The sequence below is a fragment of the Cariama cristata genome, unplaced genomic scaffold (genome assembly GCF_000690535.1).
Source record: "Cariama cristata isolate BGI_N322 unplaced genomic scaffold, ASM69053v1 scaffold1665, whole genome shotgun sequence".
NCBI lineage: Eukaryota > Metazoa > Chordata > Aves > Cariamiformes > Cariamidae > Cariama > Cariama cristata.
Genome location: NW_009615607.1, coordinates 38398 through 58374, shown reverse-complemented (window position 1 = coordinate 58374; position 19977 = coordinate 38398). Strand labels below are relative to the sequence as shown.

The 19977-nt window shown below is 38.4% G+C and overlaps 1 protein-coding gene across 1 annotated transcript in view; it reads left to right on the top strand.

Annotated features, from left to right (window-relative positions):
• Positions 1-19977, top strand: part of ABCC4 (ATP-binding cassette, sub-family C (CFTR/MRP), member 4) — a gene marked incomplete at its 5' end in the record, with an annotated part of 111005 nt that overhangs the window by 64171 nt on the left and 26857 nt on the right. Inside the window, 8 exons of the mRNA XM_009699864.1 lie at positions 1974-2124; positions 2759-2878; positions 6751-6861; positions 8339-8439; positions 10647-10838; positions 15154-15309; positions 19346-19435; positions 19866-19974. Of these exons, the coding sequence (XP_009698166.1) occupies positions 1974-2124; positions 2759-2878; positions 6751-6861; positions 8339-8439; positions 10647-10838; positions 15154-15309; positions 19346-19435; positions 19866-19974 (1030 nt within the window). The remainder of the gene's footprint in view (positions 1-1973; positions 2125-2758; positions 2879-6750; positions 6862-8338; positions 8440-10646; positions 10839-15153; positions 15310-19345; positions 19436-19865; positions 19975-19977) is intronic.

Here is a 19977-nt window from a genome sequence, read left to right as displayed (position 1 = left end):
ATGCCGGAGAAGTGGAAGGTAGAGAAGGGCTGATGGCAGCGCTGGTGAGGAGTCAGGGTGCTTTGTTTTGCTTTGTGCTGACATAACCGTGTGTGTAATTGATCCAAGTGAAATACTATGCACTCTCGCTGCCACCTTGCCTGCTCATGATGAAATCTAGGTAAAATGTGGGCAATCTACTGTATGTATCTAGAAGGCCAAACAACATGATGCCATCAACACCTTAACCCACAGATGAGCAGTGGAGTGGTAATGCAGCTTCCTTCAGAGCTCCTACCCCATACCTACCCTGTAGCTATTTTCCTTAGTAGATTTATGAGACCCTATAAGGGGCTTTCACGATCTACGAGATGCAAGGCTGTTACACTGATAAATCTTCTATCATGAGCTAAGATCTTGCCTAGAGCCGAAGACTAAATTGTGCAGAGTCATGCAGTCATAACGAGTAAGGTGTGTGGGTTTGCTGTTTGGTCAGGTGAAATTAGGGTAAAGTCAGAGAAACCTCAAGAAAAAAACCCCACAGATGTAGGGGAAAAGGTTGGGCTTAGTTTTGGCTTTAGAATATGCATGTGGGGACTGCGAGAAGCGCAACTGGAAATGCAGTGTTTCATAAGCACTTCCACTGAAAAGTGTTTGGAAATCCAGGTAGCTCGCTGCTGTCCGACCTTAGCTGATGTGTTGCTTAACTTTTCCAACTCGGTGCACAGATAAAGGGACTTTTTGCTGTAAAACACGCATTCTCAGGACCCAGTGGTCACTAATGCATTTTTGGTGTCCAAAAACCAGGCAGCCACAGAATTCAGCTGGAGTCTACTCGTGTGTCGTATATGATGATGAAGTTGGCTCGTCTACAGTCCATAACATGGAGAGCTTTTAGAAAATAGTGTCATATCTAAGGAATTTGTTAATGAAAATAATACAGGAATGTAGTGTTGAGCTAGAATTTCAGTTGTCTGGCTTTTGTACAGGGTGAGTTTCTTTTTGTATGAGGGTGTGGTTTTGGGTGTCTGTTCCCACCCCCCCACCCCACCCCACCCCCCGTTTTTTTAAGGAGCACATGGGCACACCTTCATTTCAGTATGCCATACATACGTACATACACAGTTTGTGTTCTGAAAGAAATTTGTGTACAGGTGATGCTTTTCATAGTATATTCAAACTGAAAGTTTGATGTGAAGTAGTCTGCAGGAAATGGGAGATTTAATTCAGAAAGTTGGGCCAGGATCTGCTGTCCTAAGCAACAAAGCTTCATTTGACGTTATATCTAGTTTTCTAAGAGTAAATTCAGGTTTGACCCAGCCATTCATCTCGTACTCTGAAGTGAACCTGGTAAAACTAGCCTCTTGCGACACTTCTTGCAGTGCTTAACGTTTTCTTCCTGTTTGTAATGTTTCCCAGTGCAATCCTTTGGGAAGAGAAAACTCACTTTCTCTGATACTGGATTTTCTTTCTAAATGGGACAAAGTAGTTTTTAGGAAAAAGTTACAAACCTGTGTTGAAAATCGCTTCCAACTGTTGAGTCTTTAGCTGAAAGTCAGTCTTTCAACAGTTTCTTTTTACCTGGAGTGAAAAATGTATCTCTGATTCACCAGATAGACAACTAATCTTTAATAGATCCAAGCTATTTCATTAATCATCTGTTACTTTGTTACAGCAGTCACAGAACAGTCCACAAAGAAAGAGGCTCATGTGCTCATGTTCAGTCAACCAGTTTTGTAAAGACATTTCTTAAAGAACAAATAATGCAGAAGAAAACCGTGAACTGCACAATTAGTCAAATTAGGTATTACTGTAAATTCTTCAAGTTGCTTAAAAATAGATGTCGCTCCTATGTTATACGATGCATCTGCTCTTAAATTTGGTAGTTATGTTTAAATATTTAAGTGTTTCAGTAGTGTTAAATAGTTTTATACTTGTTCTAAATTAAATTCTTCTGGCAAAGAGGTTTTTATTTTGTTTCTATTGTGTTGCAGACTCTCCTACAGATTTTTGGTGTGGTGGCTGTGGCTGTGGCAGTGATTCCTTGGATACTCATCCCCTTAATCCCACTATTTATTCTTTTCATTTTTCTTCGACGATATTTCTTAGACACTTCAAGAGATATTAAACGTCTAGAATCCACAAGTATGTAGTTTGGCGGGATTCAATGTTAGTCTGAACACTCCATATTATTATGTGAAATGCTAGTATTTTATAAATCCATCAGATTTTTTTTTTTTTCTTTTGCTCTGCAAATAACTTCCTTATTGTCTTGGTTCTCAACTAGTGAATTACATCCTTAACTCCTGTTTTGTGTAGTGATAAACCTTAGGTATGTCAGTTTAACTATCTGTAAGTAAAGCTGTTTAAGAACATGCTAAGTTGCTGGTCTTTGGGACCTTGCGTGCACATATTAATGGTGTTTCTGACCTAATCTGACTCTTGTGCCTGACTTTAGCTTGACTATGATATGAAATATTAAGCATTATGAATAACAAACATGGGTGCCTCATGTCATTAAAGCTCAAATAATTTCTTCAGTGGCAGCTATTGTTAAAAACGTAAGACATTTTTGTATAAATTAATCTGCCTGGCTGTCTGACTGATTCTAATTGAGTAAGAGGACTTTGGTGAAAGATATTGCGTATTTATTCTAAAAGGATGCAGTACAGTAACTTGTATAGTTAAATATAAAGTAGTAGGATTAAAGATTAGTGTGGTACAAAAAGAATTAAATGTCCTTCAGCTATTGCTAAGTTACTCTCATTTCCCTTTGTAGCTCGAAGTCCAGTGTTCTCCCACTTGTCGTCATCCCTCCAGGGACTTTGGACTATTCGGGCTTTGAAAGCAGAGGAAAGATTTCAAAAATTATTTGATGCACACCAAGACCTCCACTCAGGTTTGTGATGAATTGACGTGAAAAATCAAATACTTCGCTCTGTAGGAGGGAATATCTTATGCCCTCAGCGACATGTGTATAATGTACATTAAAATCAGTAGGAGCTGTGTATTTGTCTCTTTAGGGTAAAATTTCTCTGTTAGAACAAAAACGTTATTATCTGTCTAGATTTTGAGAGTTTACTTTGGGCTGTAATATAATTTGAGATACCCATGCATATGTTTTAACAATTTCTAAGATAAACCTTTTAAAGTATGCCTGATAAGAATATTTAAAGAATCATTTTTTTACATTTTCCTGGATTCCATCTTGTAAGAGAGAGAGAGGGAGAAACAAGCTATACTATAAAGCATTTAATATTAAGTAGTGTGCTAGGACTGGGCAGAGATGATTAATATAGATCATCTTGGAAAAGTTTCATAAATCTCACTTTTTTACTTTGAGCAGCTTTCAGGGCTCAAATCTAATGTGTGGTATTAACGTCACCAGAAGGTGTAAAATACTAGTATTCTGCAAGCATAAGTAATATAAATCAGGTTTGCGCTGTGATTCTTTACCTTCTGTCAATTAAATGTTCTCTATTACAATGTTTTTCAAGATGCAGCAGAATGCAAGTTTGCAATTTTGTGTTTGTTAGGTAAGATCTTGCATTTCTTATGTCACAAGACATACAAGTATATTCTACAGCTTTTTTGTAATTTATGGACTTCTAAGGTTTCAGACCAGACCAGTTGATCTTTTATGAAGTACAGTTTATCACAGGCTGTAGGATCGTACACACTGATCTCCATGTTGACCTCAGTAACTTGTGACTGGCAAAACATATCTTCCAGGGAGGCACCTCTGACTTTGAATTCCCCATTCAATAATATTTTCAAGTTGCTAGTTATCTGACCAAATCAATTTTATATTAGCTGATAGCAAGAGAACACAAAGTTGTTTTTTACGCTTTGTATTAGAAAATTTCTTTAGTCGATAAACTGCATATAAAAGTTTCACTATACAAAGATGACTGTGACCTATAAAAGAAATATTTTCCTGTGTTTTAAGGTCAGATCTAAGGAACATAAACACACTATTTTGCAGTCCATTTTATGCATCTCTCTAACAAAACTGTCAGTAACTATTCTCCTGGGCAGTTCAGGAGCCAGCTTTTGAGATGAAGCTTCAGTGCTTATAGTCGCACTCCTTTGTGTACCTACACACTTCATCTTGGTGTCTTTCCCACAAGAGTGTTTGGGGTATATCAGTTTGCTTAGTGTGTGTGTGGTTTTTGGTCCTTGGAATGAATATGAGCCAGCAATGTGCGTGGGCAGCAAAGGTGGCCAACAACATCTGGGCTGTATTAACAGAAGCACACCCCATGGAAGGAGGGAAGTGGTTATCCCCCTCAGCACTTGTTAGCCCACGTTTGGACTACTCCATCCAGTTCTGGATCCCCAGATACAGGAGAGGCTCTATCAAACTGGAGTGAGTTTGGTGGAGGGGCCACTGAGATGGTCAGGGGACTAACAAGAGAGCTCTCCCTTTGAGGAGAGGCTGAGGAAACTGGGCTTGTACAACTCGCAGAAGAGAAGGCTTACAGAAGATTTAATAGCTGCCTTCCAGTACCTGCAAGGATGTTCCCAAAAAGATAGTCAGGCTTTTTACAGTGGAACGTGGTGGGAGGAGCAGGAAAATTGGGTGTAAGTTGTAACAAGAGAAGTTTAACCTGGATACAAGGAAAAACTTTTTCACCATGAGGACAGTCAAGCAGAGGAACAGGTTGCCCAGAGATGTTGTGCAGGTTCCATCCATGCCAATTGTCGAGACTCAAACTGCGTAAAGGATGGAGCAACATGGTCTGACTTCAGAGCTGACCCTGTTTTAAGCAGGAGGTTGAACTAGAGACCTCCTGAGGTTGCTTCCACCCTGAATGATTCTTTGATACTAAGTGTGTGCAAGCAATAGCCAAGAGAATAGGATACCTTTCATACTAGCTCACAAAGTCGGAGTCCTGGGTTCTCCCGAAAAATTTTAAATTCATTCCTGCATCACAGAAGGCTCTCACAACCAGCAATGGTTTTGTTTAGCGCTTTTGCCTGGAGTGGAATCCTCCTCTCTGTTTAGGGCTAAGCCTGGGAAACAGGACACTTGCATTGAACCCTTTTTCAGGGCTGCCTATGAATTTGATATTAAATAATCTGTGGATAAAAAAACATATAAAAGGCATGCTGAGGTTTGACCAAACCTAAGTTTCCTTCCTGCCAGTGCAACATCTCTATAAGCAAGCTCCTAGAAGTTAGGCCATAATGAGTCTTTGGTAGTCCCCATAATTGCCGTATTCTTTCCTGCACACACAGTGACCCCGGTTACATAGGGAGGTGCAGAATGACCCTTCTCAAGCTGGTACTTTACTGTACCTTCCTGGAGAATGGGGTCAATGGAGCAAAACCTTGGAGCTGAAAAATCTACAACCCAAGTGTCCCATTTCTTGGTCTTATAAGTACACTATTACACTAAAAATGACCTTTCATGTCACCAGGAAGCTGCCATAGGCTGTTTCCAGGGTCACTTGGCTCCTGGGTTTCAGAGAGGTACCTACGTTATCGTGGTGAATTCAATTTCTGGAACTAGGTTTGTGACTTGATGCAGTGCTCTCTTCTGCATATGTTGTTCACTGTGCCTACGTGTATGGCTATCCGTTAGACCATATCAAATGTCTTGTTTAATGAAACCAGCTGCTAAATGTATGGTCAGGCCTATGCAGTTAGAGTTGATGTAAATGGGACTAAGAGGTTACCAGCTCTGGACCTTACTTGCCTGCCTCTTGTCATTTTTTCTACTGCCCTCCAGAAGTTGCACAGCGTTCTGTTGGCTGAATTGTTGGTTTGATCACTCTGTAATCTGGCTATCCAAAATGATCTGACTTAAAACCAGACTTAGCTCCTCCCTTTTTTTTATAAAACGGAGGATTATTTTTTTTCGGTTTGAATCTTTCCCAGCACTGGGCTGAGGAACATTGAAGCAGTTGAAACAGCACTGATCTTTAGCATGGAGTAATGACAAGCAATGCAGCAAGGGCTGGAATGGTAACCTTCTGCTGTGACTTGGTAGCAGCTGGAACAATTCATCTGACTGCAGCCTAAGCAATAAATAATGCCATACTTTGTTATGGCTACTTGACTTCTGGTTTTGGCCCTGAATTCAAACACTTTGCCTTCTGTATCGCAGTGTCCTTTCCTGCCATTTCCTCTATCTTGTACTGTAGCATATCTATCTGGGATGGAATTTAGCACCGAATTGTGGACACCTGGATGTAGGTACCCATTGAGATGTCCACCTGTAAGCTTCCCTGAAAGTAGATACGTACATTTAGCCAATTGAACAGCTCTGTAGCTCCACTGGCTGTATTGAGTAGCTCTTATGGGAGCTTAACCAGCTGCAGCTGCCTTCTAAAGACTTGGCTCTGACAGTTGTGTTGTCTCAGGTTCTAGCTAAAAGCCTGTAGGCTGTAGTCCAGCTACGGCAAATCTAGTTGTACTTCTGCTTTTTGTAGAAGACTCCCGAGTCTACTAGAGTTAAAAGAAGATTTTCATTGTAAATAAATGGACCGTGCTTCAGGCCTGTACTGTTTTTCTTCCTATTACTGTATGTTATACTAGCTGTGGTTGCTATTGTGGTTGCTATTAGTGTGAAAACTAGGTTAGACTATTTCAGGAAAATTGGACAATATTCTGATCATCATCAGTCCGTACGGACATGCATTTGAAGATGGCAATGGGATTTCTTTTAACAACTTGTAATATTAACATGAATTAATTTAATAATAATTATTCAGCTTAGTTTTCTAATAATCCACTGTTCTTGTGTCTTTGTAAAATACACTTTAGAGGCCTGGTTTCTATTTTTGACGACCTCGAGGTGGTTTGCTGTGCGTCTGGATGCCATCTGTGCCATTTTTGTTATAGTGGTTGCTTTTGGTTCCCTGCTTCTTGCCAAGAGTAAGTACAGATGTTAGAAAAAGTTCACTCAGTAATTACCATGTATAGTAATGTCTAATTCTTTTTCATAGATTGCTGTTTCTAATTGTTTAAGGGCTGTAATTAAGTTAAATGTTTCTTTCTAGATCATGATCTCTTCCTCAGTCTAGGGCATTGAGGCTGGGTCTGCTATCCTGCAAATACTGGAGGCAGTTCAGACATCTTCTGGGTTTAGGCGTGCATGTACCATCATCCCCAAATGTGCAAACAAACTTGCAGATCTGTAGTCTTCACTTTTGACGCTCTGGCTTTCAGAGCAATAACAACAAATAAATCTTTTTCTTTTTCCCCACCTTTGGCTTTCTTTTGTGGGCCTACAGGGCTTTGCTTTTCTTACTGAAACACCCACGGAGCAGCTTCTTAACAACTTTTTTCCTTTCTACACATGATCCAGTAGGCCAAAAGTCAAGTTAAAATTCCTAGGGATACTCCTCTTGGATCAGGAGGATAGACCAGTTCCTGAAAGGAAATCGCCTTGTAATAGTACATTTTATGTTCACTGTCGCTCATGAACTGTCATTAGTGTATGCATCATCCAGGATGTAATTGGGTTAGACGTACTAGAATGAGATAGTCATCTAAAATATGAAGGAAGAAGTAATTATCTTGGACATGAAAATTAGTGCTAATTTGCTGGTTTTGTTTCTTTTCTTTTTCCTTTGGATAAGTTCTGTATATGCATGTGGGTTTTAAAATTTGAACACTCTGTGCTGCTCAACACTGAAAATTTTGAGCTAGGTTTGATGTTATTAGAATGCAAAAAGACAAGTCAAAACAATGGTCCTGAATCTTTCCTTGCCTCTGGATAAGGAGCAGCTCTCTTGAAGTCAATAGAGCTATGCTAGGATAAAGTTCAAGTAAGTCAGAGAACAATCATGCTTAATATTTGGGCAAACAGAATTAATTTATTTTGTGAGAGTAGACCCATTGAACACAATAAATGCTTATATAAACAGGGGAAGAAATATTCTGTCCTGTTATTTTATCTGATCACATACCGGAGTACAAAGTTGATGTAAATGTTTGTAACTTATTTTGAAATCATTTTGCAATCATTTTTTGTCTAGGTTTAGGGGCTAAGTCCCTTAGAAAAAAGTGAAAAGTTACAATGCTCAGCCAGATAGGGATGACCCTAACAAGCTATGTAAGGATGGTCTTGAGACTGAACCTCAGTTTTTAGATAAAATGCCAGGCCAAGAAGAATTGGGATTATCTTTTCAAATATACAGACAATTTCTAAAACGTACCAAAAAAAATGCAGCAAGTAGCTGTTCTGCCTGGAGCTACTCATTGCACAGATGGCAAGTACAGTGTAACCAAACAAAATTCTGGCTGTGATGCTTCCATCACGTAAGTAACCTCATGAAAGTGAAGTTAACTAGGATTTTGTGTAATTACCAGTGTACCTATTTGATTCTCTTTTTTCTTTGTTCTGCAGCTTTGAATGCGGGGCAGGTTGGTTTGGCACTATCCTATGCAATCACCCTCATGGGAACATTCCAGTGGGGTGTTAGACAAAGTGCTGAAGTTGAAAACCTGGTAACATTTCTTTCTTCCTTTTCACCTTTTAGTTCCTTTTCGTGGTTGTGACATGAGGCCTTAAGGATGGGATTTTTCTTAATTAACTTAGGACGTTAATACCTTAGCAAGCGATTGAGGCACCGCTTACAGTCCATAAATTATTCCCTAGAAGAGACTATTTTTATTTATCTGACTGATTTTGCAAGCCTGTTGAGATGTTTTGTCCCCAGTGACTGTCCCTCTCCATTCATAGTAAGGGGGGCTTTATAACCTCCCTTTACAACAGAAAGGAGACTATCTAGTTACAGTGTAGATACTTGCATTGCAACTTGCTAAAATTACAAGAAATTAGTCCCTCTCTATAAGTAAGATTTCTTTAAATGATTTTTTTTTTAAATTTGGGATTTTTAATTTATTATTTATTATTGCATTTTAAAATTTGATTAATATCCCTTATGGCATTTTTAGAGTCCTGTTAACTTGTTGTAAAGGCTTATACCTTCTTAATTTCTTGTAAGTTCACAAATACTTGAAAGTATTTGTTTATCTGCAGCTAAGAGGATTGCATGTTTTCCAAAATGTATAAAGTAAAACACCTTCCACCAATTTACAGTATTTGCTAGCATGTTCTAGTTTGCCTATTTACTTTCTTGAGTTTATATATTAAGAAAAAAAAATAACTATTAAAAGAACATACTGAGCATAAACCTGGGTGGTTTTGTGTTATATTGACAACTGGGAGTTACTTGTAATTATGATTTGCTGACCATGGTCTATGAAATACATGTAGTCCTTTTGTAGAAGTTACAAAGCCATGTTTAGTAACAGATAAAATTAATAATAATGTTACATTTTTTTGCCTAGCAGATTGCTTCTTCAGATCATTTTTCAGACATGAATAAACTAGTGGTGACAGACTTTGGTCAGAAATGGGAAGAAGGCTCTCAGGTTTTTTTGTACCAGTTGGAAAGTTTTGGAAGTGTCAATCTGTGGGACTCTTATGTAATGAGTTACTCTCTTGGAGGCTGTAATTCAGAAATACTTTGGAGGAGAAAGGCTTGCCATTCAATAAGCTAGCTTTAATCACTTTATAGAGCTATGATTAGCATCAACTTCTTTGACAGGTGGACATCCACCAAAAATGCCTTGTTATTAAAGACTTGATTACATTTGGAGGAGGCAAGAACAATTTACTCTATTCTACTCTGTCGTTCCTTCCATATATGCTTTTCCTTGGAGATTATTTTGTAATGTGGAAAGCGTAGGTGGCAACGAGGTCATAGAACTTGCTGCTTGATGACCTCTGCCCTTAAAACCACTCCAAGCAAGATAAGACTACTGAATATTTTTATGATTTATTTTTTTCCAGAATCTATCTGTGAATGGATATCATTAAATACAATTAATTGTATTGAGAAGGTGTATGGGTGAGGATGCACACCAGAGCCTAAACAGAACTTCTGTTACTTGCCCAAGGGAAAAAAAGTGTCTAGATAGCTCAACTTCTGTTTCTCTTCCTTCCCATAAGACTAGAGGCATCAGTAAATATTGCTGTTTCTTTCATATCTGGCATAAAATACATAGGAAAACAAGTTTTATTGCATATAAATTGCTAATAATATGGTGACAGCTATCTTGGATTGTGGAGTTGCTTATGACAAACATGTTTAAAAGATTTGCTGGGGGTGAGCGCAGTGGTAATGATGAGGACAAAAAAAGGGATGATGAAGCCAGTAACTTGATGCCAGTAGCTATCGTGCATCTTCCTGTAACTTGTATGGCGGTTTAATTTCTAGCTTTGTCTTCCCAACACACAATGAAATGGTGTCATCTTAGCCAAGACTGACAGACAACTCTCATAGCTTAAATTTCTTAATACTTATCCACATACTTAGATTTTTAATTAATCCCACTGGTTAGAAATGAATTCTGTGTGGATTTATGTATCATGATAGATTTGGGTTTGTAGAAGGACATGAGATGCATTCTTTCCAGTTTTTCAGTTGTATAAAGTAATCATAGGATGGTACCAAATGCTGTTATTTGTGCTTAAAACTCTGGAATAAAGGATGGTACCAAATGCTGTTATTTGTGCTTAAAACTCTAGAATAATTTGCATTGAATCTTTATAGTAAAATATACACACACATATATATGCATGCAGTATTTGCAATATATGCAATAAGCTGAAATTTATGTGTATGTGTCTTCTTTCCTCCCCTTAGATGATATCAGTAGAAAGAGTCATGGAATACACAGAACTTGAAAAAGAAGCTCCTTGGGAGACCAACAAGCATCCACCACCCGAATGGCCAAGCCAAGGAATGATAGCATTTGAAAATGTTAACTTCACATACAGTCTAGATGGACCTTTGGTGTTAAGACATTTATCTGTTTTAATTAAACCAAAAGAAAAGGTATGTATATGGCTGTCTTTGGCCGTTCACAGAAATTAAACAAAGATAAGTTGACAAGAAGCTGTGTGATAAAAATACATTATAAAATATATAGACGTTATGAAATTAGTAAGTGTTCTTTTAAAAAGTAAGCCTTAGTCATATTTAATAACAGAATTTGGAGCCTGTTTATTTCCTATAAGTGTAACATAAATGCATCTGGGAACATGACATTTCTGTCTGTCAAAACAGAGTTAAACATATTTGATAATTTTCTGATAAAACTTGGGTGACGTCAGAAAGTGGCAGATGTTCAAAATATCAACTAAGCCCAAAATATTTGTTGAAATCCAAAGCAAATGGAGCTGCATTAGGAAATTAGGGATTCAGCAGAAGGAACATAAATGGAAGGAAGGATGTCAACAGAGAAGGTGAGCAGAGACAATTGAAAATAAGAAATGTACATGCTCTTGCACAGAGCCCCGAATGGAAGAGAGAAGAAAGAAATACAAATGAGTTGCATAACTTTAGAACTGGGGATTTTATTTCATTTCCTTTCGGCTACCAATCCAATTAACTGTTGCCATTAATTAGATTGGTAGCCAAAAGAAACATAGAAATAAAACTCTTCCTCCTCTGCAAATTTGCCTCTTCCTCCCCAATTTTGACACTATCCCAATTGAAAGAGTGCTGCAGGGAAGGTCTCCCCCACAGACAAAATTAAATTAGAGCCCTGCAGTGTTAATTTGTGCTTTGCTACATTTCAAATGCACATGTACTTTTTTGATTAGGATATCTTCCCTAGGAGGCTGGTTCAACTCTCTACAATCGTTGCCCTGGCCTCATTTATAACATGCTTTTCCATTCAGTCCCAAACCTGTTTCATTCCTCAAGTGGACCTGTTTAATAACATGCATGTTACAAGAATTCAGCCCAACTTTGCTGCATGGAGATGATCTCATGGAATTAGGTATGGGTGAGTTAAAAATGGTGTTTAAGAAGAAGAGCAAAAGGGGTGTTTATCTGCTCACTACTTTTCTTGCCTATAGGCCATCTCTCTAGCAGTTATATATCACTCCAATGTAACAGCAGACAAGAAGATTTACATTTCTTAGTGAGAGACAGAAATAAAATAAAAAACGGAAGCAAGATATATTAGCAATGTATGACTCAGTCCTTGAGGGGGCAGGAGGGGGAGGGATGACTGGGGGTATTTACTTTTCCTCAGTGGTTATGCGGTGCTTTTGTCATCCTGAAGTGAATTTGCCCAGCTTGAAACTATTGCCAAGAACTTCATGTTTGTTTTCTATGAAGTTTTGCACAACACTGCAGTAAACTGCCGCTGTGTAAAATAAATCTCCCAAGCATCTGTGCTCCTTACATTGGTTTTAATTATGGAGAAGCGTCTCTTCAGAACAAGATTTCCGGATCCCCTAGGGATTCTGCCTGTGTGGCTGTCAGTGAGAGCTCTTATCCCTGTTCAGACCCCTGGCTCATTCAGACTTCTGATGGCTGCAGTGCCACTGGCAGCATGAATGAGTTTAAACTTCTACCGTGCTTGTAGTTTTTCTTGTAGCCACCCCAGCACCCAGTTTGGGAAGCTGTAGGTACAGTAATAATGGAGGAGGTGATTGCTAGCAGATCACTCGTCGGTGAGGGTCTCTTTTGATCTCCTTATCTCGGCGTTTGGTATTTCCCCACAGATAAAGCAGGCTAGGAGGGACCCTCTGTTTTAGCCGTCTTTGCTAAGGTGGCATAGTCTGCCGGGGACAGATCTGGGAGTGCCCACGTAAGGAGTTCTGCCAGCAGCTGGCTGTGATCAACCTCTTCAGCTGCTATAGCAGGAGAAGGTTAGCATCTGCAGCCTTGGGTCTTAAACACCACTATCTTTGTTTTAGCGTGCTTATGAATCCTTATTGACTAATATATTGTTAAATGCACCTTGTCTTGACAGATCCTAAATCTGAGGGTATGGCTACGTGAAAAAGTTAGGAGGGTGAGGGGCTAGATTTACGGTATGGCAGCTGTTCCCAGCGTAGCACGAAAGAGAGGTTGCCTGAGGGATAACAAAGACACGGGCAGTTTCAGTGGAGTTACAGTTGACATGCTATAAATCTCACTCTCATTTTTTGTGTAGCTCTGCTCTGAGGTACGAGTGATACTTGAGTAACAATGAGCCCAGCGTAGCAGGTGTACTCCTGCATATGCGCATGGCTTACGTCGGGCAACAAAATCCTGGCCGTGGGATTCCCGTTAGGTAGCTGGGAGTTCCATTTGCAGACCGTCGCTGTATTCGCACTGCCTATGTACATGGGCCTCTGAAGAGTAAAATGTATTAAAAAAATAAATAAATGTGTATACTGAGAGCTGTTTCAAATTCATGTCAATTTTCAACAGCCTGTAGTCAATTGGACCAAAAATACAAATAGATTCCTCTAAATACTGAAGAGCATAGTCCTTTCATTTGATGCCAAACTGAAAGTGGGGTTTTGACAATATGCAGAGCAGCTGCATTTTTATTTTAAGTATCAATGTGTTTTTTGTATTTTTTTCTTTATATCCTTAATACAATACTTTGTATCACTGACATTTGCAGAGAAACAATTGAACTTTTGTTTTCACAACTCTGGGTGTCTGTGTTCTCCATTCAGCATTTTCTTTCTGAGCTGTAGTGTAACTGTTCAGACCTATTTTTCCTTTGTTTCAATGATATAATTTAGAATACTATAAATTTTATCATTTATTGTAACAGATTTGCTTAAATTAGGCTGTATCTTTAATAATAAGCACTATATAAATGTTAATTAGTTTATATACAATAGTACAAGAATGAATTGTTGGATGAAATTGTTGAATCGGAAAATAGAAGTAGAAAATACCTTTTAGATTATGGAGCCTAAGTTGCTCCTTGTGGTGTACTTTTTTAGCATTTTGTATATTTTTTTGTCCAATGTGGGCACTGCTGCTTTATCTGAGTTTAGTGTCTCTGACTTAGAAAGTTTCTGCTTGCTTTTCGATGTAATGTTTCCTGTGCTTAATTTCATTCCAGCAGTCATTACTGCATACATCTGAGTCTCAGGCAGTGGGTAATTGCCCTCTGGTGTCTGTACGTATACTCATGAAGGTTTTCATGTTTCTTCCTCCCTTCTGCACCTCAATCACTTCACCAGGCTATATTGTACATGTTTAATCCTTGTAAATCCTTCCTCAACAAATCAGTATCTCCAACCCATATTAATTTTATGTTGCACTTCTCTGAACTCCTTCCAGTGTGCTGAATTCTTTCTGGAAATGTAGTGATTAGAGCTGAGTGCAGGAAATAACAAATCCTGCCAGATCAGATCTGTATAGAGGGTTACACCCATCACCTTCTCTGATACAATTGATTACTGTACATTGTTTTCTCTAAGAATCCTTTACCTGAAGACAACATTTAAAAAATAAAAAAGTTTGCTATTCAAGTAATATTTAATCACCACTAATTATATGTCTCCTTTATTAATGGACCTAATTTGTCCCAAGTGTTGGTTTCATATGAAATATTTGTAGGTCTTAACCCCTTGTCATTACAGTTAGCAGTCCCATATTTTGCATTGTCTCTACCTCTTTTTTCTGAAAGCATTATTTTTTCACATTGCATACAGCTTCTGATTTTTCTTTGGGAACATACAGAAGCCTGAGTCACTGTGGTTTTATTATTCACTGTTTCTTATGTTTGGAAAGGAATTGAAGCTTGCTCACATGGCCTTGTAGTTTCAATACTTGTGTCCGCTCTGTTAAAGCTATCTGAAGTATGAATACAGTTTATAATCCTGCTAGTTTTGGCTTTAGAGTTTGACTGCTTTAAAGTACTTTACCTTAACCATACTAACCAAAATCAGTCTCAGTTATTTAAATTGGGAATACTGCTCATACGTTGTTCCAAAAGTTCTTTGTGGGAGTCTTTTTTGGGGTTGAGAAGTAGATGCATGCCTGAAATTACTTGCCTAACATCACCCAGCAAACCAGGTTTACTATAAAAATTAGCAGCCTTGAATTGCATTGCTCTGTACACTGAGTCACTTTAACTTATTTACACAATAAAACACCACACATTAAGGGAAAAATCTTTCACCTTTGTATATGATCCGAGAAATTGTTGGGTATCCAAATGTCACCTGAATCCAAACTGATTTGGGGGGAGGTTTTTTCCTCTCAAAAAATGTTAATTATAAAGAGGTTTTATTTGGTGCTTGTTCTACTATAAATCCTGTGATGTTGTAAAACTGTTGCTTGACATATTAATTTGTCCTGAAAATCTCATGGTTTGATTGTACAAACTTGGCTTGCTCTGTAGGTTGGAATAGTGGGAAGAACCGGAGCTGGGAAAAGCTCTCTGATAGCAGCCCTCTTTCGCTTGGCGGAACCCGAAGGAAGGATTTGGATTGATAAGTATTTGACGTCAGAGCTAGGACTCCATGACTTACGGAAGAAAATTTCAATTATACCTCAGGTAAGAGAGTGACTTGGTCTGCTATAAACATTTTCCATATAATGCCATAGTATTTAAAATGCTTTGCTGGGATGCATACCCCCTGCACCCCTGTACGCAGCAGACATAGAAACTTCAGCGAGGCATTATTCTTACTTGAGTAAAGTCTTGATTATTTTAAGATAAACAGAATCAGCTTTGGGGACCGGAGCATTTTCTTCCTAGTTTTGTCCCATCTGTTCCTCTAGAATACTTGTGAGTAGGTGTTAGCAATATGCTGTCGTCCTGTAGTCTGAGAAAGAGCGGAGAAAATCTGACAGAAATATACCAATTTTCAGCAGTCATGTGAAGTCACTTGGTCCTGTGCAGCAATTCCTGCCTGATGTGTTGCCTGAAGTTTCTTAGTAAGGGACTTTGAGCGACTGCTTTCGCCCCTCTTGTCACCCCTGTACAAACTGACTGAAGCTAGATGTAGAAGAAGCAAATGTGCCAACTAGAAGTGAGCTACAGGCTTTTCCATTATTTGGAGAAGGTTGGACAGGAGGAGGCCAGGGGAATGGACAAAAGAGTGAGTAGCTATGACCCATAAAAAAACTTCGTGAGCTTTAGAAGCTGAATGTAGGAAAGGTGACCGTACAAGAAAAAAAACTAAGATGGTGTTGGGAATAGCCTCATCTCTGGTACTGGAGCAGGAGAAAGGATGTTTCAAGAAGTCTGGTAGGTCAGAGGTCTTCTCTACTATGGTCTTCTGTTCTATGGTCTTACTTTCAAATGAGCCATTGAGTCGGAGAAGGGTTACGTATAACCTCAAAACTTCCTGAAGGCAGAGCCTCTGCAGGTTACTGTGTTTCATGAGAGCTCTGGTCTCTTCCATGTTCATTTGCTTTCCACTGGAGAGGGAGGAAGAGGGAAAAACTCATATGCTGCAAATGCCAAGTCATGGTTTTCGCAAATAATTTGTCTGGGTTCTTCTAGCAGGTAGATAGAGCAGTAGGCAGGAAACCAGAGGAATTTGCCATGTTTAGCATTAATTCTCAGATCTTTGTATTTTATTACAGAAGCTGTATTTAGAGTCCTTACACCATCTTTGTTTCTGAATGGTTGCTAGCCTGTTGGCAGGGTGGCTTTCAGAGTGTATTACTTTCTCTAAGTTGAGAATCTGATAAAAATGGCAATGAACAGTGGTTCTAAGCCTCTCTTGATTACCTGCTTTTTTTCCCCCTTCCCCTTTCCTAAGAATAGGAGTCAGAGAAAAGAAGCAGGTATGCTATTATCAAAAAAAAAAACACCACCACCTACTCCCCCAGCAATTGGATTGTTGCCTAATGCAGGATGTCTTTTGTTTCTGCATGCTGAAGGCTTTGTTGTTGCACAGTGGAGGTACTCACTGGAACTAGTCATCTTTTGTATGTAAAGAGGACTTTACGTGGATTTAAGTTCTATTTTTTTGTTTGTGTGCAGCATCCTTTTCTCCTGAAAGCAGATGATCATCTGTTCGTTCAAGGTCTGTAGCTTTATGAAAGCCTTGCCCATACCTATTGCAGGCGATTTCTACGTTTGGAAGAATTTAACTCAGTTGAATAAAACAGAGTACTGAGATAGGAAAACTGCTGGTCAAATACAGTTTCTACGTGTTGAGTGATGGCAATGCTCAAAGTTCACTGCTTTTAGTTATAAATGAGGTTTTTTCTCACATTGGTCTAGTGACATGATTGTAAAACTATTTTAATCCGGATGAATTCTGTGTCTTGTATCAAGCTTGTATGGTAGGGTTTTCATCATGGTCGCAAAGGGTTTTAATGGTGCAAAAGCTAGCAGGTAGCATTTCTTTTCCGCATAAGGGAGGAGTTGTTTCCACTAAAAATATGCAAAACTATGAAGTGGTGGTAGTAAGAAGAGGAGGAGGGTTTGGAATAAGGTTTATACTGTAGTAAACTGAGTGATAGGCATTGTCTTGTACTGTGTTAATAGTAGTGTCAATAATAGAAACAGTAATGTAACATCAGGTAGTTATTTTGCAGCAAATATCTTCATAATTATGTGGGAAGCTAAGAAACCGGAGGGAGAGATGCTTATTAATATTGCAAGATAATACATGCTAAACAGAACCATTCCTAGAGAGTGATGAGGCAAGACTGAAGTTTTCTTATATGTAAGTTTAAATACCTACCTGGAGAAATAAAAATGTGCTTAGGCTTCTAATTGCTTGTTTGGATGGAGCTGTGTGAAGGTTGCGTTTGTAAATCTTTCCTATGCAAATGTTGTCTGCCTCCCTGACTGCAAGCATTTTTACAACAATTATTTACAGGTTTGTCTTATTACTTTCCTCTCATAAAACAGACTATTTTAAATAATAATCTGTGTCAGAAATGATAATTAAAAAATATCCTTATCTTCTGTTGCAGTACATGTCTGTTGTTAGGACTTTTATAATAGTTATGAACACTTTATAAATTCAGCCTCTTATTTTGCCAACCTATAAAAATGGATTGAAAAGGAAAGTAAACATAACAATACCTTCAAAACACACCAAATGGTGTATTAAATTATGTTTTGTTAAACAAATTACTTTCTAGGTGTTTTTGAAGAAAAATGTTCTTTAACCTGTTAATGTTTTTTTTAATACTTTTGTTCATTCAACAGGTTTTTAGTGACATGTTGCTAATGCAACAGATACTTTCAAAGAGTTGGCATGTTGTGTCCAGAAACGCGTACATTCTTTTACATTGCTTGTGGCATCTTTTGTCTTTGTTAATCATTTTATATCCCTCAGAGTGGTTTAGAAATGAAGACACAATCAAAGGGTTAAGGTCTAAATTCTGTTCTGATTTGCTGCAGCCCTTTGGAGCTGGGCATCACTAGAGTTAGATGGGGCGTAAGTCACAGCAGAGGTTAACCTTGAAGTAAGCTGAAGTTATCCAATGTAAGTTAGACTTTATTTACTAGGGGAGAAAAAGAAAGAAAACATTTTGCCTAAGACTTCTCCAATTTAAAGAAAACTGAAAACATGACGAATGGTCTCCATTTATGATTAGCACCATTACTGCTTTTGACTTGTTGTTGTTGTCTTTATATGTGGTATTAAGAGGAGTTTAATCCTAAAGACGTGTCAGTGTATGACTCTCAGGTCTGGCAACTCACATTAGTGAGTACTGATGGTTGCTTAAGGAGTTCTGGACCAAAATTTGTCTTCCTGCTTCCCAAACTCCATTTTTCAGTGTGAATTGATTTGTGCCAGTTTGATGAATGATCTGTTACTGGTCCGACCAGGAACTGGAGTAGAACAAAACTTGCTTTGGCCACAGGTAAACCCACATTGGTACCTGAATGGGAGAAGGTACTGATTTGACTCCCTGGTGTATTTTGAGTTAAAGCTTTGCCCAGCAGTGGTCCAGTTCTGAGTAAGTTTGCTTTGATGCTGTGACAGTATGGATTAACTTACTTTGTGTATACGTTTAAACGTTGTGTTGAAATGGTGAAAGCTGTTCCTCTTAGGCTCTGGTGGTAAAATTGAAGGGCCTTTATGGTATGAAATGAAAAAAAACCCCACAACCAAATAGAGAAGGAAAACCAGAAAGGCACTGTGAGCTCTTTGACTCCTCTCTGGTTTATGTACTTCAAAAACAAATTTTCAATACTGCCCAAACGTAATTGAGGAGTGTGAGCTCATTGACAGTGGTAGTTGCTGGTTTTCATTAACAATACCAGGAGGATAGCAGTGATTTCATGTAAGTATGTCTATAGCTTGTGGCATCAAAACAGTGGCATGTAAATGCCCGTTTGGGTATCGACATAACTGTGTGCAGCAATTTGCAAACAGACCTGTCCTGTTTGGTAAATTATCTTCCTACAGACTGGTTGAACACTTGCCTTCCTCCCAGCTCCCCCCCTTTAAGCATGCTGTTGTGAAATACTCCTTTCCTTTTCATAAAAGATAGCTTGTTGTTGGATATTTCTGTGCTGTTGTTGATACAGGTTAGTTCTGATTATTATTAAATTACCTATTGCAATATAAAACCTGTGTTTATAATGGAATGCTAATTTTACTGGGTTTTAGGAGCCTGTTTTATTCACTGGAACTATGAGGAAAAACTTAGATCCTTTCAATGAATACACTGATGAAGAGCTGTGGAATGCCTTGGAAGAGGTGACTTATTAAATCTAAATATGTACATATGATATTTACAAGCCAAATAAGACTAGGTTTTAGATGTTTTCATCAGGTTTGATAAGGGCATAGCTATTGATGGAAAAAGGTAGACCACTGTGTGTGTGTTTGTGCGTGTGTGTGTAGATGTGTATATTGTTATATAAGTCTTTTATGAAAAAATTATCCTTTGGGATGATGCTTTGATTCATATCTTAGTTTTAATGAACTTTAATAGATTCTTAACAATGTGCTTTAATGTTTTTAGAATTCTAATAACTGACACACTGTGTAATCCAACTTGGCAGTTACTCATTTTATGTCAGAATATAAAAGGTAAACCTTGCATACTTATTATTGTGTCATCAAACACACAATAGCTGATTTAAAAGAGAGTTACTCATCCTACAATATGTTGACATGTCAACAGGTGCAACTGAAGGAGGTTGTGGAAGATCTACCTAATAAAATGGAGACGCAGCTGGCAGAATCTGGGTCTAATTTTAGTGTTGGTCAGAGACAGCTGGTGTGTCTTGCCAGAG